This window comes from Myotis brandtii, unplaced genomic scaffold (assembly GCF_000412655.1).
Source record: "Myotis brandtii unplaced genomic scaffold, ASM41265v1 scaffold927, whole genome shotgun sequence".
Taxonomy (NCBI): Eukaryota; Metazoa; Chordata; class Mammalia; order Chiroptera; family Vespertilionidae; genus Myotis; species Myotis brandtii.
This window is the reverse complement of record NW_005371823.1, coordinates 733,240-759,803: the sequence shown is the minus strand read 5'-3', so window position 1 is coordinate 759,803 and position 26,564 is coordinate 733,240. Positions and strand designations below refer to the sequence as shown.

The following is a 26,564-nucleotide window of genomic DNA, read 5'->3' as shown; positions in this document are numbered from 1 at the left end:
AAAGAAAGAAAGAAAGAAAGAAAGAAAGAAAGAAAGAAAGAAAGAAAGAAAGAAAGAAAGAAATAAATACTAGGCCATAAATGTATCAAGCAGTAGATTTGAGCTCTCATCCTCACCCTTGCCTTCTCCTGGAGTCTGTCCTCTTTCAGGAGTTGTGTTTCCTATTAATATAAAAAGTGTTTTTAAGTCATTAAAGGGCAGCATTTCCAAAGAAGAACTTAGAAAAGCAACAAAAAAATGAAATCATTTTTTAGTTGTAACTGTTCTTAATGTATCTGTCTCTCTTTGGTTAAGAAAGAGGTTCAGCCCTAGCCAGTATGGCTCAGTGGATAGAGCGTTGGCCTGTGGACTGAAGGGTCCTGGGTTCAATTCCAGTCAAGAGCACTTGCCCGGGTTTCGGGCTTGTTCCACAGTAGGGGACATGCAGGAGGCAGCAGATCAATGATTCTTTCATCATTGATGTTTCTCTCTCTCCCTCTCCCTTTCTCTCTGAAATCAATGAAAATATATATTTTTTTAAAAGGAAAGGGTTTCAAATTTATCTCGAGAATTGACTCCCTTTGCTGTTGAAATTCCTGCCAAAATTGTCAGCATTCCCCCATTGACGGCAGAAAAAATAAAGCATTCACTACAGGGACTGCTTGTATAAGCCATCTCTTAAAGGAAAATGGCATTCCAGGGTCATCACAGCAAAGAGTATCTCTTCCATTAGATCATCTCAGCCATCCCTTCAAAGGCCTCTCTTAACTTCATGATAGAGCTTTCTCTGCCCTGCTTCTTCAGTCTCCGTGCAATGTGGACCTAGTATAGAAATATACAGAACTTTAGATAAAGGACCCATTGGGGAAAAAATAAGAGATCATTTCTCTTCTCTAATTTCTTTTGAATGTAAGTATTACTCTAGATGTTGTACCTTCTAAGAAGTATCTTATTTCTTAAGAAAATGGTATTACCCATTATATACTTTATTTCTCATTAAATGCTCCTAGTTTCCCCTACGTAGGACACTGTGTGTAATGATTGTGTCTTGAAATAGTTTTGTGTAGGGTACTTAACTCAGTACTTAACAGAAAATACCCTTTGATTCATAAGCTAATTTGGAAGGGACATTCTGGAGGTAACTCAGCTACTGAGCTGAAGACAGGAAAGAACTTGTGAATAAGGTCTGTCCTGAGGCCTAGATACACTGACTCCCGAGCAGTCTTCTGGAGTGGACAATCTGGTTTCCAGTACGAATGAGAGTAAAGTCATTGCTGAAGGGTCAGCTAATGTCAGTAGCAAAGGGTTAAGTGCCCATCCAGGCTGTAGTGTACCTTTCTCTGTGTGCCCCATTTCATTGCACTGGCTGCAGAACAGGCTGAAGAAGTCCACGCAGCCCCTGTGTGCAAGGTACCTGGCTCCCCCCTTGCTCTGAGATGACTTATCTTAAACCCAAATTGAAGAGGGAAGCATTTAGGGCCCCTCAGGCTGGTGGAAAGCCCTTTAGTGATGAATGAATAATGACTGGGGCCCTTGCTGACTGCGAGGATTCAGCTTTCAAAATAATGGTTCTTTAATCCTCTCTTTATGTCTCATTGTGAGATGTCTTACTCTTCTTATCCTCACATTTATTCTACCTCCCATCCAGAAACAAACACAGAAAGCTTCCTAAGCTTTTGCTCTCGAGGCTCATGTCTCAGTTACTTGATTGGAGTCACACAGCCTCATGAAACAGTTTCCTCTTAGTGGAGGGAAAGCGTTGCCTTTCAGCCATGGTCATCCCTCAGCGGAGACCCGGTTACATAGATCAGTGGTTCCCAAAGCTTTTGGTCCCAAGACCCCTCTACACTCTTAAAAATTTTCAAAGACCTCTAAAATCTTTGGTTTATGTGGATTGTACCTATCAATATTACTGAATTTGAATTTAAAACAAATTTTTAAACAAGTGTTAATCATTTTAAAAATAATAAAAAACCCATTATGTTACGTAAAGAACATACTTTTATAAAAACAACTAAAATTTTTACTACAAAAAATAAGAAGAGTGACATTGGTTTGCATTTTTATATGTCTCTTATGTGTGACTTAATAGAAGATAGTTGGATTCTTATACCTGATTAAAGAGTAGGAAGAAAATCAGCCTCAAACAGATATATCATTAGAAAGGGAAATTTTTTAATAGCTTTTTTAGATAATTGTGGAAATTCTCCTTTAATACTATAGAAAAACTCAACAAGTATAATCTCTCCCTTTCTCCTTTGTCCAAAACTGTCTTATATACCCAATGTTGCCTCACTGTCTTTGGACTTTTCATGGAATTATCATGCCTATGTGAATTTCCCATGCATACGTATTAAACTTTGATTTTCTCCTGTTTAAAAATAAAGCTCAGCAAGTAGTAGTTTCTCAAAAGTTAATTGCCATGTGGAATCTAAAGTCATATTAAAGAAATTCTTCTACTTGGTTACATAAAAATGCATTGGTCTGCCTTGCATGTTGAATGGATGTTCTACCCATGAATGATTTTGTAACATGATGCATGGTTATTGGGAAATTACTGGTTCACCAAGTAATGCAAAGCTTCCAAATTCAACATATTTATATTATGAAATGTTTTAAAATTACATTTGTTAATAACAATTTAACAAGAAAAGTCTTTAAGTATTGGGAAACTGTCAAACTCACAATGGCAGATAAACTTTTTCCAAAATTCTAGTTTTCACTTGAAAACTCAAGTTATATCAGAGAAACAGATGCGGTCATTGGTTTTTCGTGAAGTGATAGACTTACTTCTTTCATTTTTAAGAAAATTACACTTCATGAAGCAAGCAGCTAGTTTAGCTTGCAGCTCAATCACACAAGTTCTTTTCCTCAAGGAGACCACTGCCTTTTGACATGCAGAAGTGCTTCAGCATACTTCCTCCCATTTTGTCCCATGGGGTATTAAAAAGGTATATACTCAAAAGTTTATTATTAATAAAACTAGAGGGCCGGTGCATGAAATTCATGCACGGAGGGGGGGTTCCCTCAGCCCAGCCTGTACCCACTCCAATCGGGGACCCCTCGGGGGATGTCCAACCACAGGCTCAAAATCTGGGACCGCTGGCTCCTAACCACTCATCTGCCTGCCTGCCTGATTGCCCCTAACTTCCTCTGCCTGCCTGCTGGCCCCTAACCTCTCTACCTGCCTGATCGCCCCCAACTGCCTCTGCCTGCCTAATCACCCCTAACTGCCCTCCCCTGCCAGCCTGATCTCACCCCCAAATGCCTTCCTCTGCCTGCCAATTTGGTTCTGATTGGTCAGTTTCTATGCCAGTCAGCATCTCTGGGCCTATCAAGGGGGCCTGCTCAGAAAGGTGGGGCTGATCAGCAGCCCCGGTTGGAGGCCTAGAGAGAAATGGAGGCAAATTCTGATCAACAGCTGCCACAGAGGCTATGGATCAGACCCTGCCTCTCTCTCTCTGCAGGCCTCTCTCCAGGCCTGATCAGCAGCCCCCTAGGCCAGTGGTCGGCAAACTGCGGCTCTTTGGCCCCTTGAGTGTGGCTCTTCCAGAAAATACGGACTTCTGCGCATAGGCCATGAAGTTTCAATAGCACTGTATGTACGTGCACGTGGTATTTTGTGGAAGAGCCATACTCAAGGGGCCAAAGAGCCGCATGTGGCTCGCGAGCCGCAGTTTGCCGACCATGGCCCTAGGCAGTCAGTGCTGGGTTGGGGCACCCACAGTGGCCCCGGTCTGGTTGAGCCTTCGTGGGTCAGTTTCTATGCCAGTCAACATCAAAAGCTCCGCCTCCGAGGCAGCCATTGGCTCCTCACAGTTGACCCAGATTTGGTTCTGATTGGTCAGTTTCTATGCCAGTCAACATCAAAAGCTCCGCCTCCGAGGCAGCCATTGGCTCCTCACAGTTGACCCAGATTTGGTTCTGATTGGTCAGTTTCTATGCCAGTCAACATCAAAAGCTCCGCCTCCGAGGCAGCCATTGGCTCCTCACAGTTGACCCAGATTTGGTTCTGATTGGTCAGTTTCTATGCCAGTCAACATCAAAAGCTCCGCCTCCTAGGCAGCCATTGGCTCCTCACAGTTGACCCAGATTTGGTTCTGATTGGTCAGTTTCTATGCCAGTCAACATCAAAAGCTCCGCCTCCTAGGCAGCCATTGGCTCCTCACAGTTGACCCAGATTTGGTTCTGATTGGTCAGTTTCTATGCCAGTCAACATCAAAAGCTCCGCCTCCTAGGCAGCCATTGGCTCCTCACAGTTGACCCAGATTTGGTTCTGATTGGTCAGTTTCTATGCCAGTCAGCATCTCTGGGCCTATCAAGGGGGCCTGCTCAGAAAGGTGGGGCTGATCAGCAGCCCCGGTTGGAGGCCTAGAGAGAAATGGAGGCAAATTCTGATCAACAGCTGCCACAGAGGCTATGGATCAGACCCTGCCTCTCTCTCTCTGCAGGCCTCTCTCCAGGCCTGATCAGCAGCCCCCTAGGCCAGTGGTCGGCAAACTGCGGCTCTTTGGCCCCTTGAGTGTGGCTCTTCCAGAAAATACGGACTTCTGCACATAGGCCATGAAGTTTCAATAGCACTGTATGTACGTGCGCGTGGTATTTTGTGGAAGAGCCATACTCAAGGGGCCAAAGAGCCGCATGTGGCTCGCGAGCCGCAGTTTGCCGACCATGGCCCTAGGCAGTCAGTGCTGGGTTGGGGCACCCACAGTGGCCCCGGTCTGGTTGAGCCTTCGTGGTAATGGTCGTTATGACCCTGGCTCTTTATTATATAGATTAATAATTGTTTATATCTCATTGAGGACATTCTCAAGAGAAACTGGGCATTTTCCTGGTGGTGTGGCAGTAAAGAATAGATTTTGGTGCCACTGACTTGATTCATGCTAAAACACCAGCAGTTTTACCCACCATTGCTTTTGCACCATCAGAACAGCTATCAACACAATGAAAAAGGCAAATAATGCCTTTGAATTATTATGAAAGTATATTTGGCCTTACAAGCTGCCTAAAGGATCTTGGTTACCTCATGGCTCTATAGACCACAATTTTTATCACTGCTGTATAGATAGCAGTTAACCTATCTAAAGCCCACAATATGTGCCCGACATGGTTATAAGTATTAACTATTTTAATCCTCAAATGTGCAGATACATGGAGAGCCTACTAGCTTCTGATATTGATGCTGCTCTGCCACTGGATCATGGGAGCTAATTTAAATCTGAGTAATTTTCAGATTTTAGCTGCCAGGGGTGTAGAGCTCCATTTTCACAGTTTCAGAGGGTTTAGACCCTTAGAAATTCACTGATTCAAAACCAGGTTTGCTTGGTGGGTGCTAGGTCTCTAGCATGTGTCAGGCCACAAAATACATTGCTTTTGAAGGGTCTTGGGAATGTTTTCTTCCCCCACACACACAGTTTTCTTCCCATTTCTTCCTTTCATATTCTTTCCCACACTTTCTGGACCTCAGTCCTGCATCTGGAAAGCCTGACCAACAAGACTAGCCTTCAGTATCATGCCTTCAGTGAATTACACCTGTCCATCAGTAACCCAACAGTGATGAGTCTTGCTTTTTCTGTTGTGATCTTGGGGTCACATTATGTTTTCAACAGAGCTTTGTTCCCACTCATATTTATTTACCGCATTCTCCTATTCTTACCTTGAAGGACAAAGAACCTGTGGGCGATCCCTGTTCCATCTTTTCAGGCAAAGGGGCTATTTCCTTTCCCATTTGCCCTCAAGTGAGATGTTTTGCCATAAATGTTTCATTTTCTAGACTACATATTGATCTGAATTTTTAAGGCATTGTGAGGCTAAGAGCTCGCCCAAATCCTGAATTAATCTGAAAGCTGGGTTGAGTAAAAGCTAGTATTTACTTGGTTTCATTATAACTCTAAATGCCCTGTTGAAAAGAGGATGGACCTAGATTGATTGACAGTTCTGATTGTTGTTTTTCAAGTGTGGCAGGGACTGTGAATGATGTGTATTATCTCTGCAGAGAATTTTCTTGTTAGTGCTGAGACTGTAATCCTTTCAGCCCAAAATGTAGGCTAAAAGGGGAATTGTACTTACAGGACTAGAAAAACTTACGTTGGGTCCAAGAGTGTTTATGTTTTTGTCTCGCTTTCATTCCTTACTGTGAATTCCTAACTAGGAGAAAGGAACTTCTACATTTGCCTACTGAGGAAACAAGTTCATGAGAGGAGCCCAGTAGCCCATAAATAACTTTTTCCTCCAGGGGGTTCAGATATCATCTAACCTAACAGCTATTAGTCAGCAATCCCTGCCTAGTGAGATCTCCTAGGAACATCTTTTAACTGTACTCTCTGCCTTCAGTATCCCTTTTTAAGTTTTTCAGCTTATGTCTCCCATCTGAGCCTAAAATACCCACAGTGTTGATAGACACAGTGGTAAGTTAAATTAATCCTTTACATCTAGATCTCTTCTGGAGCTCTATTTTTATATCCTTCTGATGAGCCAAGACTGGATGTAGAGCAGACACCTGCCATATATAGTGTATGGAGGTAGAAAACTAGACGATTAGAGATGGCACAGGCAATGAAGCACCCATCTGAGTTTATTCCCAGTCCTTTCACTGATAGACTGTGTGACCTTCATTGTCCCCTGAGCTCTGCCTTTATTCCCAGGTCTGAATTCAGGCTCTTGGTGCCATTCATACCTTGCAGAAATGTGATAGGCAGAGCCAGACTTAGATGGAATTATGATTTAAAAGCAACATTTCTCACCTCTGTCACGGCACTTTGTGGGAGTGTGTATGGCATGGGGAGGGGTGAGCAGTGCCTACCCAGCCATTCTGGTAGGAGCCCTTCTGCTCTCTCCTCCTGCTCAGTTCTTCCTCACCCTTCTGATCATCCTCCCACACCAATGTCAATCTGCCTTTTTCAGGACCATTTAGTCAAACTTCTAAAGGTCCCACAGCTGATTCGAGTCCCACTTCAGCAATTTTTCCTTTACTTGTACAACCAGTGGTATTTCTTTGCACTAGTATGAGCCCTGAGAAATTCAAAATTCAAAGTCTACTGGTCTTTCTCTCTTGGTGCTTGTGAAAGTAGTCCATGATGCAGTGCCCGCTGACTCCTGCAGAGATCTGGGCAGCACAGTGCAGGACGTGATGGTCAGTTGTCCAAGTGCAAAGCCTTTAGGCCTGACAGAGTGTTCATACCCACTTCACTCCATTTCCTAATGTATCTGTGTGTTTATATCGTCCTTTACAATTCTTGAATCAATGGCATGGCCTAATCAGTTTGTGGTATGTGGTATCTTTTAAATATGTGAAGATAGTGCCTATGGTGGAGAAATTCCGGTGCTTAGTATTGCTTTCCTCTAATGAGGCAGCACCAACGTCTTCTCATGCCTTAACCCAACAGAATTTATCACTCCCCACTCTATCCCATTGCACTTGCACATGCCCCATTTTAGTATTTATTACATGATGTTATAAAAAATAAATATAAAATTTGATTTTTATAAAATTAAAATGTAAATTTCTAGCTTGTGAGCACCCTGAAGTCAAGAAGAGTGTTTTATTTAGTCTTCTATTTCCAGCATCTATTTAGATATAATTTAATCAGAATAGAATATTTAGCACCCTCAATATGAAATTGAGATATTCTTTTCTTGTAGCATATGAAGAAAAAGCACATATGTGTCTTTTGTCAACATATTCTACTTCTCTGCATTCTATACCCCATCCTTAGAAAGTTTTTAATTAAATTTATTGGAGTGACCTTGGTTAATAAGATTATATTGGTTTCAAGTGCACAATTCTATGATATATCATCTGTGTATTGCATTGTGTGTTTATCACCCCAAGTCAAATCTTCCATCACCATGTATTTAACCCTCGTTACCCTTTACTATCTCCCTCAACCCCTTCCCTCTGATAACCACCATACTGTTCTCTGTGTCTATGAGTTTTTGTTTGGTTATTTATCTTGTTTTTCCATTTGTTGCTTTCAGTTGTATAACCCACATATGCATGAAATTGTATGGTTCTTGCCTTTTTCTGTCTGACTTTTTTCACTTAGCATGATACTCTCAAGATCTATCCATGTTGTCACAAATGGCAGTATTTCATCTTTTATGAATGAGTAGTATTCCATTGTATATATGTACCACATCTTTATTCAATCATCTATTGAAGGACACTTCAATTGTTTCCATGTCTTGGCTACTGAGACTAATGCTGCAATGAACATAGGGGTGCATGTATCTTTGTGCATACATGATTTTGAGTTATTCAAGTATATACCCAGGAGAGGAATTGCTGGGTCATATTTTGAGTTATTCAAGTATATACCTAGGAGAGGAATTGCTGGGTCATAGGTAACTCTATTTTTAATTTTTTGAGGAACTTCAATACTGTTTTCCATGTACTAGTTTACATTCCCACCAGCAGTAAATGAGGGTTCCTTTTTCTCCCCAACCTCTTCAACACTTGTTATTACGTGTCTTGTTGATTATAGCCATTCTAACAGGTGTGAGGTGGTATCTTATACTAGTTTGCATTTCCCTAATAGCTAGTGAGGTTGAGCATCTTTTCATATATCTGTTGGCCATTTGTATCTTTTCTTGGGAGAAGTGTTTGTTCAGGTCCTCCACCCATTTTTTAATTGGATTGTTTGTTTGTTTGTTTGGTGTTAGGCTGTATGAATCTTTTATATTTTGGATAGTAACTCCTCGTCAGAGCTGTTGCTTGCAAATATCTTCTCCCATTGGATTGGTTGCCTTTTCATTTTGTTGATGTTTTCTTTTGCTATGCAGAAGCTTTTTAGTTTGATATAGTCCCATTCATTTATTTTTTGCCTTTACTTCCCTTGCCTTTGGGCTCAAATTCATAAAACTTTCTCTAAGACCAAGTTCTATAAGTTTAGTACCTATGTCTTCTTCTATGTAATTTATTGTTTCAGGTCTTATTAATTTTTGTATATGGGGACAAACAGTAGTCTAGTTTCATTCTTTCACATGTGGTTTTACAATTTTCTCAGCACCATTTATTGAAGAGGCTTTCTTTTCTCCATTGTATGTTTTTGGCTCCTTTGTCAAAAATTATTTGTCCATATAAACATGGGTTTATTTCTAGGCTCCCAATTCTGTTCCATTGGTCTGTGTGTCTGTTTTTCTGCCAATATCATGCTGTTTTGTATAGTCACTTTGTAGTATAATTTAAAGTTAGGTAGTATGATACCTCCAGCTTTGTTCCAAAAAAAATATTGTTAACCTTGATCAGCTGATGATGATGATGTGTTTTATGATTGAATAAAGTACTGAGGTACACAGCTCTCCCTGAGCTGGGATGGCCACAGTACTGGTCCTTTCTATTGTCCTTCTAGCAACACTGAAGGAACTCATCTCACAGACGATGATCCGCTGGGCCCAGGAGGACCAGATCCAGGATGCAGACCTAATCCGGATGATGTTCAACCTCCTCCGGAGGCAGTACGACAGCATTGGGGAGCTGCTGCAGGCCCTGCGGAAGACCTACACCATCAGCCAGGCCTCCGTGAGTGACACCATCAACCTGCTGGCTGCCCTTGGCCAGATTCGCTGCCTCCTCAGCGTCAGGATGGGCAAGGAAGAGGAGCTGCTCATGATCAATGGGCTAGGGTAGGTCATTCACGGTGAAGTGCAAGTCTCAGAAGAACACCATGTGGGAAAACTGGTTTACCTTGCTGTATGGATGCTCCAGAGTCAAATCATATACCATCTCTGTGTGCCCCTCCTGCAGGCACCCTGTGGGATTACATCCTTGCCACAGCAGTCACCTTTCATAACCTGACAGACCAGGCTACCTGCTAATCAGAGTGAAGGGACATTGCCAGAAGAAGTGGGGAGGAGTCTTGGAGAAAAACAGTTATTTAGCTTGAATCTGATGCAAATAGCCTCAGGGAAGCACTGAAAAAAGTTAGAGGAAGGGACAGTGTGTTCAGCCCAATAAGAAAGATACCTTTTGAGCCCATCTGCTTTTGACTAGAAAACTGCTGGGACTTCCCTCTGAAACATTACTACCTACACCTTCCTCTCTCAGGACTATCCTTGAGTGTCATTTTTGTTAGTTCAATAATACATTTTCTCATAACAGTAGCTTGTGTCTCATTCTTAGAAGCCATGTTGTCAAAAAGATAGCATTTTAGACATTAAAACCTCCTTTAGTAATATAGCACGTCCATTTTGCAGATGAGAAAATGAAGGCCTAAATAGGTTCACTAACCATCTCACAGTTTCATTTTATTAAAATCAAGAATTAGAACTGCAGCCTTTCCGCTGTTGACTGTTCCATCCCACCACTCTTGAGCCTCTATCACCAGGGCCCAGGGCAAGGGCTGTGAGGATACCAGATGGGGTGGGGGTATGTGTGCATTCCTCAAACTCATTTCCAAAGAAGAATCTTCCAGTAGAAATAAAGAGACTTTATGGAAAGACAGAAAAGCTACCAAATCAGCCTCTCCCTCAGCCCTTGCAGTAGACATAGCCTGTCCCATTTACACTGTTCACCCTGAGTGTGTGTGTGTGTGTGTGTGTGTGTGTGTGTGTGTTTTCTCATCCCTGAATTTCCGTAACACTGAAGTAAGCACGAGCTGACATCTCTCTCTCTGGTCCTTACCCTAGAGACATAATGAACAACAAGGTGTTTTACCAGCACCCCAACCTCATGCGCGTCCTCGGCATGCACGAGACGGTGATGGAGGTGATGGTGAATGTGCTGGGCGCAGAGAAATCTCAGGTAATGGCAGAACTTGACCCCTGGGCAGGGACACAGGAGGCAACCTGCTTGCAGCCACATGGCTGGAGCCCATTGATTCAGTTACTCTTCCCAGGGAGAGGGAGGGGTGTACACAGTGCCAGGAAGGAGCCCACAGATGGAGGATGCTGCTCAATGTGAGGGTTCCTTTTTCTCCACAACCTCTTCAACACTTGTTATTACGTGTCTTGTTGATTATAGCCATTCTAACAGGTGTGAGGTGGTATCTTATACTAGTTTGCATTTCCCTAATAGCTAGTGAGGTTGAGCATCTTTTCATATATCTGTTGGCCATTTGTATCTTTTCTTGGGAGAAGTGTTTGTTCAGGTCCTCCGGCCATTTTTTAATTGGATTGTTTGTTTGTTTGTTTGGTGTTAGGCTGTATGAATCTTTTATATTTTGGATATTAACTCCTCGTCAGAGCTGTTGCTTGCAAATATCTTCTCCCATTGGATTGGTTGCCTTTTCATTTTGTTGATGTTTTCTTTTGCTATGCAGAAGCTTTTTAGTTTGATATAGTCCCATTCATTTATTTTTTGCCTTTACTTCCCTTGCCTTTGGGCTCAAATTCATAAAACTTTCTCTAAGACCAAGTTCTATAAGTTTAGTACCTATGTCTTCTTCTATGTAATTTATTGTTTCAGGTCTTATTAATTTTTGTATATGGGGACAAACAGTAGTCTAGTTTCATTCTTTCGCATGTGGTTTTACAATTTTCTCAGCACCATTTATTGAAGAGGCTTTCTTTTCTCCATTGTATGTTTTTGGCTCCTTTGTCAAAAATTATTTGTCCATATAAACATGGGTTTATTTCTAGGCTCCCAATTCTGTTCCATTGGTCTGTGTGTCTGTTTTTCTGCCAATATCATGCTGTTTTGTATAGTCACTTTGTAGTATAATTTAAAGTTAGGTAGTATGATACCTCCAGCTTTGTTCCAAAAAAAATATTGTTAACCTTGATCAGCTGATGATGATGATGTGTTTTATGATTGAATAAAGTACTGAGGTACACAGCTCTCCCTGAGCTGGGATGGCCACAGTACTGGTCCTTTCTATTGTCCTTCTAGCAACACTGAAGGAACTCATCTCACAGACGATGATCCGCTGGGCCCAGGAGGACCAGATCCAGGATGCAGACCTAATCCGGATGATGTTCAACCTCCTCCGGAGGCAGTACGACAGCATTGGGGAGCTGCTGCAGGCCCTGCGGAAGACCTACACCATCAGCCAGGCCTCCGTGAGTGACACCATCAACCTGCTGGCTGCCCTTGGCCAGATTCGCTGCCTCCTCAGCGTCAGGATGGGCAAGGAAGAGGAGCTGCTCATGATCAATGGGCTAGGGTAGGTCATTCACGGTGAAGTGCAAGTCTCAGAAGAACACCATGTGGGAAAACTGGTTTACCTTGCTGTATGGATGCTCCAGAGTCAAATCATATACCATCTCTGTGTGCCCCTCCTGCAGGCACCCTGTGGGATTACATCCTTGCCACAGCAGTCACCTTTCATAACCTGACAGACCAGGCTACCTGCTAATCAGAGTGAAGGGACATTGCCAGAAGAAGTGGGGAGGAGTCTTGGAGAAAAACAGTTATTTAGCTTGAATCTGATGCAAATAGCCTCAGGGAAGCACTGAAAAAAGTTAGAGGAAGGGACAGTGTGTTCAGCCCAATAAGAAAGATACCTTTTGAGCCCATCTGCTTTTGACCCAGAAGTTGGGTGGAGTCTTGGAGAAAAACAGTTATTTAGCTTGAATCTGATGCAAGTAGCCTCAGGGAAGCACTGAAAAAGGTTAGAGGAAGGGACAGTGTGTTCAACCCAATTAAAAGATACCTTTTGAGCCCATCTGCTTTTGATTAGAAAACTGCTGGGACTTCCCTCTGAAACATTACTACCTATACCTTCCTCTCTCAGGACTATCCTTGAGTGTCATTTTTGTTAGTTCTGCAATACATTTTCCCATAACAATAGCTTGTGTCTCATTCTTAGAAGCCATGTTGTCAAAAAGATAGCATTTTAGACATTAAAAACACCTCCTTTACTTGGGTAACATAGCACGTCCATTTTGCAGATGAGAAAATGCAGGCCTAAATAGGTTCACTGACCAGCTCACAGTTTCATTTTATTGAAATCAAGCATTAGAACTGCAGCCTTTCCGCTGTTGACTGTTCCATCCCACCACTCTTGAGCCTCTATTACCAGGGCCCAGGGCAAGGGCTGTGAGGATACCAGATGGGGTGGGGGTATGTGTGCATTCCTCAAACTCATTTCCAAAGAAGAATCTTCCAGTAGAAATAAAGAGACTTTATGGAAAGACAGAAAAGCTACCAAATCAGCCTCTCCCTCAGCCCGGCCCAGGGCAAGGGCTGTGAGGATACCAGATGGGGTGAGGGTATGTGTGCATTCCTCAAACTCATTTCCAAAGAAATAAAGAGACTTTATGGAAAGATAGAAAAGCTACTGAATCAGCCTCTCCCTCAGCCGTTGCAGTAGACATAGCCTGTCCCATTTACACTGTTCACCCTGAGTGTGTGTGTGTGTGTGTGTGTGTGTGTGTGTGTGTGTGTGTGTCTCATCCCTGTGAAGTAAGCACGAGCTGACATCTCTCTCTCTGGTCCTTACCCTAGAGACATAATGAACAACAAGGTGTTTTACCAGCACCCCAACCTCATGCGCGTCCTCGGCATGCACGAGACGGTGATGGAGGTGATGGTGAATGTGCTGGGCGCAGAGAAATCTCAGGTAATGGCAGAACTTGACCCCTGGGCAGGGACACAGGAGGCAACCTGCTTGCAGCCACATGGCTGGAGCCCATTGATTCAGTTACTCTTCCCAGGGAGAGGGAGGGGTGTACACAGTGCCAGGAAGGAGCCCACAGATGGAGGATGCTGCTCAATGGCCTCCAGCCAGAGCGAGAGCTTCAGCCCTGTAAGCTCAGGAGTTTTTCTCACTTGTTCCACTGGCTTTCAGCTGCTCTGTTTACCATCCTCTGCAGCCCCACCCCCTCCCAGCTGGAATTCCTCTTGGTCCACTTAGGAGCCTGGTGTGTCCTGTGCTGGGTCAGCAGATGGCTGTTTTAAAGGAGAACAAGATCTTAGTAAGGATCCTGGCGGCATCCCCTTGGGAGTGTGTGGGTTTCCTCTGTGAGCCACGCTCCTGAGGATGTCCTGACCGGTCCCCATAAGGTGCCTGCTGTCAGGGGGAGCTCCTGCTGGCAAGGAGGAAGGAGGAAACAGGGCCCAGCTTGTCTGGGGTCCTCCTCAGAGTCAGATAGCTTCTGAAAGCAGAAGATGGGGTATGTTTTCAAAAATATGTAGAAATTTTTAGAGACCCAGGGTCCTAGGAAAGGGGTCCTACCAGTATTGAGAAGCAGAGTGTGATGGAAGAACAGATGCCAAGCTCACTTACTCCTGTCTGCGCTCTTAGGAAAGTAGATTCTCTCCAGAAGATCCCTGAGCAAAGGTTTGGTGCCTGAGCAGGTGTCAGAACATTGCTTCTTTGAGCACCTCCAGGATTCTAATGGGGGAATCAAGGGCTTCCTAGGATCCTGAGAGAGGTTAACTCTGACACCATTTACTGAGCACTATTGGATCAAAACTAAGACATGGCCAGGCCCTGGAGATGCTAATTACTTTGATCAGCAGAGAAGCCAAACACCGTCAACAGTAATAGAAGATGGCATCTCAGTGCTAATTGTGTGAATCCAGTTACCTAGGAGCTCATAGGAGAGAAGGACAGAACCAGTTGGGGAAGACTCGCAGGCTGAGAAGGTGAGGCCTTGAGGCTTCCACAACTGGAGGGCCAGCCTTTACCCAGAGGACTCGGGTTTGACCTAGTGCTGGGCCTCATCTGTCTATGATCACCCATCTCCCGCCAGCCTTTACCCAGAGGACTCGGGTTTGACCTAGTGATCATCTGTCTATGATCACCCATCTCCTTCCTGAAATTTCCCATCACAGTTCTGCCCACCCCCTTCCTAGTTAGAAACAATAGTCTGGTGTGGGGCCGTGCAATTTCACATGGTATCTAAGAATGACTGCAATTCTTGTTTGATGTCTGTTTCCTTTGAGAAAGATATTTCAAGAACTATAACTAGCTGTCAGTATTTTTGGAAGCCTCTCCTTAGGTGTATACTCTCTGTCTCTCCTATGACTAAGTCTTGGCACAAGCTGAGGTAAGGAGAAAATTTACTTTCCCAAACTGTTCACAGCTTGCCAGACTTCAGCCTAGGACTCTTTGAAGTCAGACTTTCCAGAAAGACCTCATGATAGATTCTTTTCCTGACACTTCCTACTTCTCCCTACAGATCGCTTTTCCAAAGATGGTGGCTAGCTGTTGCCGCTTCCTTTGCTATTTCTGTCGAATTAGCCGGCAGAATCAGAAGGCCATGTTTGAGCACCTGAGTTACCTGCTGGAGAATAGCAGTGTTGGCCTAGGTATGTCACCTTGTAACTTCCACATTGGGGCTCAGAGGTGACACTCCCCCTGCTGATCACTTACTCAGGGGGTGAAAGGAAAGAAGCCACTCATATTCTGTGGGATTATTTTTAATATTTTTTATTGATTTTAGAGAGGAAGGGAGAGGGAGAGAGAGAGATAGGCACATCAATGATGAGAGTGAATCATTGATTGGCTGCCTCTTGCACGCCCCACACTGGGCATCAAGCCTGCAATCCAGGCATGTGCCCTGACCAGGAATCGAACCGGGACCTCCTGGTTCATAGGTTGATGCTCAACCACTGAGCAATACCAGCCAGGCTCTATGGGATTTTTTAATAGGAAAAGGACCCCTGCCTGGTCTAAAAACAAATAAAATAATGAGTCCATGTCTCTGCTCTCCAACAAGTAGGGATGTTGCTCCCAGCCAGCACCAATGACAGGTTTGTGGGCATAGTCACACAGTTCTACCTCCTCTCTCTTGGGGCCAGGTTTATAAAATGCTGCCTGAAATGGCAGATATAGTCTGGGGACACAGCTCCTCCCAGCCCACTCAGTGGACCACGGAGCAGTGCTAGTGAGACCAAGGTCATGGATGCAGTCCCTTCCGGCCAGGCTGGCTGTAGGCAGCATGCCTGTCCTATCGGCCAACCAGCCAGTGCTTTCCGTAGCTGCAAGGTGGATAAGCTTTGTGAACCCACCACCACCACCACAAGAAAAGCATCATGAAACACGTGCCTCACTCAGTGTTCTGAACGTAAACCAAATGACACAGATACACACATCCATGCACATGAAATCTGATATATCAGGCTTCCATTTTATCAACTGCAACCTCAGGCTACCAACCTTTTTGTAAAATGCCACCCGAAGGTTTTCTTAATTCTGGCCTAAGGAGCAGACAAAGAAAAACCAAAGACAACATTGGTGACCTGATAACTATATGAGCAAATGCTGTTTGAGGCTATTTTTAAATTCTAGGTGGTGGCTCCAGAAATGGCCAAATCACTTGAGCTTAGTTGTTCAAGTGACATCTGAGTCTGTGGGGTGATCATCAAATGACGACCCCAGGAAGTTTCATGCTAGAAAAGCACTTGAAAATGCATGGTCCCAGCTAATCCCATGAACTGATTTTCCAACTTAATCTGTACTCAATCAGTAATGAGTGGGGGAATGTGTTAAAAGGAGAGGGAGGACGGAAGAAAATAGAGCTGTTCTTAAATCGGGCAGAACAGTGACCTGAGCCAGGTTTAGTGTTTGCTGTCCTCTGCTGGCCAGTTGTGTGCACTGCAGTCTCAGCTCAGCGAGGGGTGTTCTCTTGGTCCCTTTTTCTCTCTCTCTTTCCTCCTTCCTCAGCCTCCCCGTCGATGAGGGGATCCACTCCGCTAGATGTGGCCGCTTCCTCCGTGATGGACAACAACGAGTTAGCATTGGGCTTAGAGGAACCAGACCTCGAGAAGGTACCTGGCCCTGGGGAGGCACTGTGCTTGCTCTTTCCTGTGTACAGCGCAGCCAAGCCAAGCAGGTGCAGACCAAAGGCTCGGTGGTTCCATCAGAACCTCCTTCACCCTCAGTGAAAAGGGGTGGAATGTGAGTAGCTGGCAGCGCATGATAGTTAGGAGCAGAGCGTCTCCCGTGGGCAGAGATTGCCAACCTCTTAGGCATGGTATGTGGACATTTGTGTACGTGAGGCCCAGCCTCCCAGGTCCACATGGAACACTACCAGGCACCTGTGTTCCTGATCAAGTTCTGGGTCCTTGAGCTTATACTCAATGCCACACCTGACCCATCCATGTACAAATAAGACAGAACTGAGCTGCCCACGCTGGGACCATAAACTGCGCCTCTGGTGGTGGTGACTGGGGCTGACTCATCCAACCTCTCCCCGCCCCACTCTGGGACAGTTTCCTTGACCCGACAGCTGACAAGAGTCACAGTGCGTTCTCTGAGTGTGAAGAAGAGCATCCTGGTGAGGGGGGATGAGTCAGAGGTCATCCCCTAAGTGGTGGGTTTGGGAGCACATGGCAGAGCAGCTCCTAACCCTGGCGAGGGAATCAGGAAGGAGACTCAGAAAGTGATGAGCTGAGGGGTGAGTAGGAGCTAATCATCCATGTGCCAGGAGCGTTTTAGGTTTAGAGAGGAGAGCATGGTGTGCCTGAGCATTGGGGAGCAGCCTATGACAGGAGCACAGAGTTTGTGGGGGGAGTGAGAGATGAGGGCGAGTAAGGAATTGGACTTTATGCTACCATCACAATTAATAACAGAAGCGCACGCCCTACAGAATCCCTGCTTGCCAGACCCCACTCTGAATCACCTCATGTGAGCCTTGGAACACACCGTCTTATTATTGCCCCCGTGACAGGAGAAGAAACTGAGGCAGAGAGAGATTAGGTAGCATCTTCAATGTCGTGGGGCTTGTAAGTGTTGTCAGAGCCGGGCTTCAAAAGTATCCGGGCCCAGAGGCCATGCTCTAGTGAAATGACAGGGCCTCACTGAAGAGCCAGGTTTGCGTTTTAGCACAGCCTGGTTTCCATAAGAAGTGATTAGAACTGAAATAAAATAACCCCCATATACACACACATTCAAATGCTGGGCCACCATCCGTACATTGTGTGATAGCTGCCCCACAGTGCCACGGTCTCTGCCTCTGACGGGACAGACTTCACTCGAACTCTGTTATTCATACATTTAAACAGTAATAAGTAGCACAGTGTTTTAGTGGTGAGGTGAAAACCGACGCCTGTATAAAAAGGTAGCTGATGGTTCTCTTATAGCCAGACAGGGCCACAAGGTTTAGTGCTCAGTTCCCGTCCTCAGCCACATTCATCTTTTCAAATGACACTGCTCAACAAAGACCCCGAGCATCTCTTGAAAAATGCAGATATGATAAATGGAGGCCAGGGGGGCTGGGAGAGAGGGGAAGCAGGGACTTAGGAAAATCTGTAAAGGGGATGATGAGGTGTGCTGCCCCCTTTCTAGTGGTTCCAGCAGCTTAGCACAGTGCACAGACTTTGTTTAGACCAATGTCAGGAAATTTCCCACGTTTGTTCCTGGGAGAGATGGAGAAAGGGCCAATAAATGCTGCAGTTCCTTCCTTCTTTTGAACACAACAGAAATTAGGTCCCTTAAGACTGAACTACAGCAACAAGAAAACACACACACACACACACACACACACACACGAGCACTTACTTTAGGGGCCGGTGAAATGCCTGGTACCTGTAATCCTGAAAACTCTGCCTAATTCCTGCCTTGACTGATGTTTTCCTGACACTTTAAAGGCCAAATCAAATCTAAGCTCCAAGCAGAATAGTTTTCTTATCGGTTTAAGAAGAACGATAGTTTCTTACTGAGTTTTGACTTCAATTCATTATTCTTGCAAACTGAGTTCAAGTATTTGACATCAGCAAATACATTATTCACTTGACAAATATTTATTGAGCACCTAATATGTGCCAGACCCTGGGGATTTTTTCATTTTTATTAAATTTGTTTGGGTGACATTGGTTAAAGACCCTGGGGATTGAAAAATGAAAAAGACACCATTCCTGACTAGCAGGGTTTTGCAACCTAGTGGGTTTTCCTCTTCTCCCTGTATACATAAAACATCCAAGGTTATGGTAGAATAACAACTGAATTTCAAGAAAGTGTCTATTTGCCAGGCTTTTGTTTGACACCTTCTAAAAGTGGGCAGATTCTAATATTCTACATGTCACAGAGCTGAGATCGTATGGTAAGTGTCTGGTAACCTGGAAGCAAAGAGAACACTGCCAGTCCTAATCTATAACTGGCTGCAGCCTCTTCACCCCAACCTTCATTTCTTGGCTTTTCCCTTGGATAACTGTTGTTGATGCAGAACTTGAGTAGGGACCCCTGATTAGTTAAGGACCCACTGAGAGTCAACCAGTGACTGGATATTTGGTCATGAAATAACATGGCCAAGTGTACATGGCCAGCCTAGATCCACCACTGTCTCCCCAGGTGCGCCCTAGGTAGGGCTATTTTAAAATGGTAGCTCCTTCGTGCCAGAACAGGGAAAACCAGGAAATAGATAGCACATGGTGTTCTCAGACATAAAGGTGATCATCAGTCATGTTGATTACTTGGAAACAAACATGAATTAGAGGTTCTGGCTTTAAATCTACTAAATTACCTGCTTTAAAAGTTTTGGGCTCTCTCTAGCTTTTAGGGAAATGAAAGCCTTCCAGTCCCAAAATTGCACAGTACTTAAGCTCTTTTGTAAAAACCTTGGGCACTTACTTTTGTACTGTTCTTGGCAGGTGGTGACTTACTTGGCAGGCTGTGGCCTCCAGAGCTGCCCCATGCTGCTGGCCAAAGGATACCCTGACGTCGGCTGGAACCCCATTGAAGGGGAGCGGTACCTGTCCTTCCTGAGGTTTGCCGTCTTCGTGAACAGTGAGTCCCAAGGGTTCTATGCCTTTCAGACCTAAGATGGCACAGTTGTGGGTAAATACAGGAAAAGAAGATCCTTTGCATTACTTCCTATCCATAAAGATGATAGATACCTATAGGCAGGTGGCAGCTGGTGGAAAGTATCAGGGAGAATCAGGCCAAACAAGGACTAAGAGAAGCATCCAATGGACTGGGTACTCAGTTCTAGTGCCAGATGCAGCAAGAAACTTACTGTGTGGGCTTGGGTTTATCAGCTCTCTGTATCTCTTCTCCTATCAGTAAGAGAGGGGCTTATTAGTATCTTCATCTTACTAGTTCACAAAGTTAAATGCAGAGATGCCTCCAGATCCTTAGACTATTAGATGGATGGATAGATGGATGGATGACTCCTATCAGTAAGAGAGGGGCTTATTAGTATCTTCATCTTACTAGTTCACAGAGTTAAATGCAGAGATGCCTCCAGATCCTTAGACAATTAGATGGATGGATGGATGGAATGATGGCTAATGAATAAATAAATTAATAGAAATCAAGAATAACTGTGTACAAGCTATAAAAGGTAACTAAACCCCATAGAGAAAAAAATTGCTATAGCAACCCTAAATATTATTCTGTGGACTGCTTTTTTTAAAAATATACCTTGTCTTCCAAGATTCTGTTATAATACTAATTCACTTGTTTTAACATTATAGTTATGATCATTCTTCCTTCTCCCAGTTTGGTCTTCCAGGCTAATAAGCCCAGCTGGGCTGGTTAAGTGATTTTAAAAAAAGGAATTGCAGCTAATGAGCAATCATAACGGTTGTTTTAAGTATGATAATTTACCTCAAAATATATTGACATGATAGGGCCATTATATCAACTGCCCTCCCCTGCCTGCCTGATCGCCCCCAAGTGCCCTCCCATGCTGGCCCTATTGCCCCCCAACTGCCTTCCCCTGCTGGCCTGGTCACCCCCAATTGCCCTCCCCTGCTGGCCTGATCTCGCCCCCAACTGCCCTCTCCTGCCAGCTTGGTCTCCCCTAACTGCCCGCCCCTGCAGGCCTGGTCACCCCTAACTGCCCTCTCCTGCCAGCCTGGTTGAACAATGTAAATATCTAATATGCAGGATCGTCTTAGGCGACCCCTGTGAAAGGGCCGTTCAACTGCCAAAGGGGTCGTGACCCACAGGTTGAGAACCGCTGAACTAGAGGCTTGGTGCACGAATTCATGCATGGTGGGGTCCGGCTGGCCCACCCTGATAGGGGCCAATCAGGACCAAGCCAGCGGAGAAGAGGGGACACGGGAAGTTGGCCAGCCCTGCCCCCAATGGAGGGTGGGGGCAATCAGGGGCAGGGCCAGCCAGGGGCGGGGGGCCACGGGAGGTTGAGGGGGTCAATCAGGGCCCCAATCAAGCTGGTTGGCCACCACAGTGTGCATCATAGTGAACAGTCATTCTGATCATTCCAGTTGCTTGGCTTTTGTATATATAGACTAGAGGCCCAGTGCACGAAATTCGTGCACATGGGGGGACAGGGTCCCTCAGCCCGGCCTGCACCCTCTCCAATCTGGGACTCTGTGGGATCAGGCCTAAACCAGCAGTCGGACATCCCTCTCACAATCCGGGACTGCTGGCTCCTAACCACTTGCCTGCCTGCCTGCCTGATTGCCCCTAACTGCTTCTGCCTGCCAGTCTGATTGCCCCCTAACCGCTCCCCTGTGGCATGATTGACACCTAACAGCTCCCTGCCAGCCTGATCGCTCCCAACTGCCCTCCCCTGTTGTCCTGATTACCCCAAACTGCCCTCCCCTGCTGGCCCAATTTCCCCAACTGCCCTCCCCTGTCTGCCTGATCGCCCCCAAGTGCCCTCCCATGCTGGCCCGATTGCCCCCCAACTGCCCTCTCCTGCCAGCCTGGTTGAACACAATTTCCATCCCCTGCAGGCCTGGTCACCCCCAACTTCCCTCCCCTGCAGGCCTGGATCCCCCAACTGTCCTCCCCTGCAGGCCTGGTCGCCCCCAACTTCCCTCCCCTGCCGGCCATCTTGTGGTGGCCATCTTGTGATGGCCATTTTGTGTGGTGACCATCTTGTGATGATGTTGCAGCAGCCATCTTGTGACGATATTGCACAAGGATGTTGCCACCTAGGCTTTTATTATATGGGATGTGCTTTTCTCATTTCTCTTTACCCCCATCCCACATGCTTACCTTCCTACACTGTAATATACTCTATTCTTAATATTTGAATGATTTCCATTTGCCTGGTTTTCCCTTTTCCTGCTTGGGTCACAGATTTTGAGATGTTTGTATTTTGTTCCTCTGGATCCCATCCAGCCCAATTCTTAATCACCTGTATTTGCTTCTCTCTGTCCCTATCTGTTCATCACCACAATTGCTGAACTCCATTTTCTTTGAGACTACTTTCAGAGTAGCCTCTATGTCTGTTCTACTTCCTATCCAAGTGATCGCATGCATAGAATTAATGCAGTTACTGTGGTAATAAAGAGAATTTTCTTAAAATGGATTTTGAGGATGCATAAGGCTCATCAAATTATGTAAATAGACAGGACCAATTTATTCATGTTGGCCACCTTTGCAGTCAAAATCAAGAGCTTTATTGACTCATTTAGTGGGACTGTCTGCATAAATTAAGAAGGTAAAGGAACCCACTGGCTATGCTCCTATCTGGATTACTTCTACTGGTTATATATGACCACACTGAACTAAACTCTAGACCAAAATGTTAGTCTGTCCCCCTTGCTAGTAAGTTGTTTTATGCCCTTTGAACATAGTCTCTACAGTGCCATTTCATAATGCAGCTAGCTCTAGCAAGTTGGCCAATCAGTAGGAAGATACATGCATTTTGTTTTCATGTTTATTGTGTCTCTGTAATACTCTGTAATACTAAGACATATTTGTTTTGAGCAAAGAATGTTCGCTTCTGCTTTCAAAAAATTTATAGTCTAGTAAGGGAAGTACACATGGCAGAGGTCACTATAATAAGTGAAGTAAGGCAGAGACAGGGTGCTGGAGGGCTTCCTGAGGGGTAACTCCCATCCAGTTGAGAAGATCAGAAAAGGCCTCATGAAGTAGGTGATGTTAGAGATGAGCTTTAAGGGATCAAACTTATAGGGACAGAGATGTAAGAGAGGTGATCCAGCTGGGGACGAGTATGAACAGTGACTGGAAGGCTAGAGCGTGCTGTGCTCAGGAAACACAGTGATCTATTGGTCTAGAGCAGTGGTTCTCAACCTTGGCTGCACATTAGAATCACCTGGGAATCTTTTTAAAGTCCTGATTTCTGGGCCTCATCCTCCGGAAATTCTGTTTCTTTGTTATGGGGTGGGGCCATAACATTAGTAACAAAGAAACAAAAAAAATTACAGAGGCAGAATTTATAGAACTGGGTGGTAGTGATAATTATAGTGGCTGGGCCTGGGTATATTGAAACAAACAGAAGTCACATTGAAGCTTAGCAATTTAGGGTAGGAACAAGAACTGGATGTGAGAAGAAAATAGTTTGAGATGGACAATTATGAGTTTGGTTTTGTTTAGGCCATGCTGATTTTGCAGTGTACAACCCAAAATGGAGATGCCCCTAATTGGGATGAGAGGATAGAGATCAATCAATCAACAGTTTGGGACTGAGTAGACATGCAAATAATCTGTACTTTAAATAGTGGAAGTAGATGTCACAGGAAAGAGCATGAATAAGAGAGAGATGGAGAGTATGAGAAAGAAACATCTTGAATCTTTCTAAATACCTAAAGAATGAGAATGAGTGTCTCAAACACAGCAGAGTGATGTGGGAGAACTCAGGCTAGAGAATAGATGTCTTGGGTTCAAATGTAGCTTTATTGCTTGCTAGTTTTGTGAATTTAGGCAACTTACTAAAACTTTCCTAGCCCTGGTATTTTTTTATATATGTACTATATAACATCCTATATAATAAAGAGCTAATATGCAAATGGTTGTCATGCCCTCACGCCATAATGCCCTAACGGCTCAGACACTCAACACTGGGGAGAGAAGAATGGGGACTAGCCAGGCACAAATGAGCTCACAGGAGAGGAATGGGGACCAGCCAAGCTGTGGCCCGAGAGAGGGACAAGCCACCCACCCTGTGGTCCCGGGTGCCAGCAGCTGCTCCTGCACCTGCAGCCCAGGAGACGAACAATCCATACACCCCACGGTCCCCGTGGTCCCAGGTGCCAGTTGCACCTGCGGCCTGGGAGAGGAACAAGCCGTCCGCCCCATGGTCCTGGGCGCCAGCACCTGTGCCTGCAGCCCAAGAGAGGGACAAACTGCCCATCCTGCAGTCCCAGGCACCAGCACCTGTGGCTGAGGTCCGGGCGAAGCCACCCACTCACGGTCCCCTGTGGCTGCGGCTGCGACTGGCCCAGGTGAAGCCAGCCCAGGTAGTGGATGCCTGTGGCTGGCCAGAGGAAGAAAAGCCCAGGTCCCAGGTGCCTGCGACTGGCCAGAAGAGGGAATCCTGGGTCCTGGGTGCAGGGCAAGGCAAAGGCAGTTAGGGGCGATCAGGCCAGCAGGGGAGCAGTTAGGGGTGATCAGACAGGCAGGCAGAGGGGGTTAGGGGCGATCGGGCAGGCAGGCAGAGGGGTTAGGGGCGATCAGGCAGGCAGGCAGGCAAGCAATTAGGAGCCAGCAGTCCCGGAGTGAGAGAGGCAGTCAGACGTCCCCCGAGTAGTCCTGGATTGGAGAGGGTGTGAGCCAGGCGGAGGGACTTCCCCCCCTCCTCCCATGCACGAATTTTGTTCACTGGACCTCTAGTAGAGATAATAATAGTATATATCTCACAGAGTTGTTGTGAGGTTTAAATGAAATAATAAACTTAGATTAGGTCTGGAAACATAGCCTGCAGTTGTGTTAGTTGTCGTTGTTGTTCATAATTCTAACAAGAGTATTAGGGCATTTGAAATGGGAAGAATCTAAGAAATAGATCCCTCAAGATCTCAACATCTTTTATAAGTTTGTATGTCTAAAAGGTGATTGAAAAGGACTTCATGGCCACTTTTGTCACCTTTACTCAGCAGTGAAAGATAAAGGTATTATGGGTAATTGTGGTAGATGATGGGTATAGTTATGGTGGTTGATGATGGTGGGAGTAGGATGGGGATAGTGGATGGCAATTGTGGGTAATGGTGGGTGGTGATAGGTGGTGAAGGTGGACAATGGTGAGTGATAATGGGGGTGGTGATAGTGGGTGGTGCTTAGCAATGATATTGATGGTGGGATATGATGGTTGAGTAGTAGTCATAGCCCATTTTGGGAGATGATTGAGTTGGGTGGTGGTTAGTGATGGTGTGATGATAGTTGTGGGTAGTGATAAGTTGTGGGGGTGGTCATAGTGGGTGATGGTGGGATATGACAGTTGGGTGATAGATGGTCATAGTAAGTGGTTGAGTTGACCATGATACATGGTAGTGAGTAATGATAGAGTTGGTAATAATGGGTCATGAGGATGGTGCTAGTGATGATAACAGCTTACACTTACTGATCATTAACCATGTGCCAGGCACTGTTCAAAGTACTTTTAAGTGTATCCTATATAATAAAAGCCTAATATGCTAAGTGTCCGGTCATCCAGTCAACCAATCAAAGCGTAATATGCTAATGATATGCTAAGGCCGCTCTCAACCACTTGCTATGACGTGCACTGACCACCAAGGGGCAGACGCTCCGACCGGTAGATTAGCTTGCTGCTGGAGTCCAACCGATCAGGACTGAGCTAGACAGGCTGGAGCCCTTCCATAGTCCCTCCCCCAGTGGCCAACCTCCTGTGTCCCTCCCTGACCCCGACCATGCACTGGTGGGGTCTCTCAGCCTGGCCTGCGCCCTCTTGCAATCCAGGACCCCTCAGGGGATGTCGGAGAGCCAGTTTTGGCCTGATCCCGCAGGCCAGGCCAAGGGACTCCACTGGTGCATGAATCCGTGCATGGGGCCTCTAGTTAACTTACATAATGCAAAAATCTATTGAAATGGGTACACTTATCTTCCTTATGCTCTCTGTAAAATAAGAAAAATGAGTGTACCTATTTGCCCTGAATCATACAGCTCATAGGATTTTTACTGAGGATGTTTGGCTTTAGGTGACCAAACAACAGTCCAATCATTATGCAATATTGTCTTCGTAGCACTGTCTCCATAATGAACAAGGAGAAACAGCATTTTTTACTTTGAGCTTGTCAAAAACAGTGGCATTATTAAATTACTGTTTGGTGCTAATGCTTTCTTAAACACATTTTTTAAAGCCAAGTCAAAAGCTCTTGCTCTATCAAAGTAACAAAATTGGAAACTTATTTATAACATTATTTTCCTAGTCATTCTTAATGTTTGTATTAAATCTTCTTAAACAAGATTTGTCTTTAAAAGAACTTCTTAAAGTATATAATTTTCTCTACTTTATTTTTATTAGCTAGCTGGAAGCCTTGGGGTGTGTTTCACTCTGAGAATAATGAAGTTCGGAAGCTTCTATTTACTCGGCAGTTGCAAATTCTATAATCAGTCTAGACCCAGATATGTCTGGGTGCCTGATTAATCCCTTCCTAACATAGCTTCCAAGAAGTAATGGATTTCTTACTAATCTGCAAGAAGAAGGGAAGAGTTCTTCTGTGCTTTCTTTGAATCCTTGGCGTGTTTCAGTGATATATTCCCCAGGCTACAAACTTGGTTGTTGAAAACACATATCTCCTAGCTTTGCTGAATTTCTCTGGGCAGATTTATCATCAGTGATCATAACTTGCACATCCATCACATGACATGTGAAGATTATATGAGAATCTGTGAGAACTGACAAGAGACATACTCTAGAACAGTGGTTCTCAACCTTCCTAATGCCGAGACCCTTTAATACAGTTCCTCATGTTGTGGTGACCCCCAACCATAAAATTATTTTCGTTGCTACTTCATAACTGTAATTTTGCTACTGTTGTGAATCGTAATGTAAATATCTGATATGCAGGATGTATTTTCATTGTT

The 26,564-nt window shown here is 44.9% G+C and overlaps 1 protein-coding gene across 1 annotated transcript in view; it reads left to right on the top strand.

The window, feature by feature from the left end:
• Nucleotides 1-26,564, top strand: part of RYR3 (ryanodine receptor 3) — a 380,950-nt gene that overhangs the window by 215,133 nt on the left and 139,253 nt on the right. The window contains exons 39-43 of the mRNA XM_014532943.1: nt 9,330-9,603; nt 10,606-10,720; nt 15,043-15,172; nt 16,530-16,633; nt 19,454-19,589. Of these exons, the coding sequence (XP_014388429.1) occupies nt 9,330-9,603; nt 10,606-10,720; nt 15,043-15,172; nt 16,530-16,633; nt 19,454-19,589 (759 nt within the window). The remainder of the gene's footprint in view (nt 1-9,329; nt 9,604-10,605; nt 10,721-15,042; nt 15,173-16,529; nt 16,634-19,453; nt 19,590-26,564) is intronic.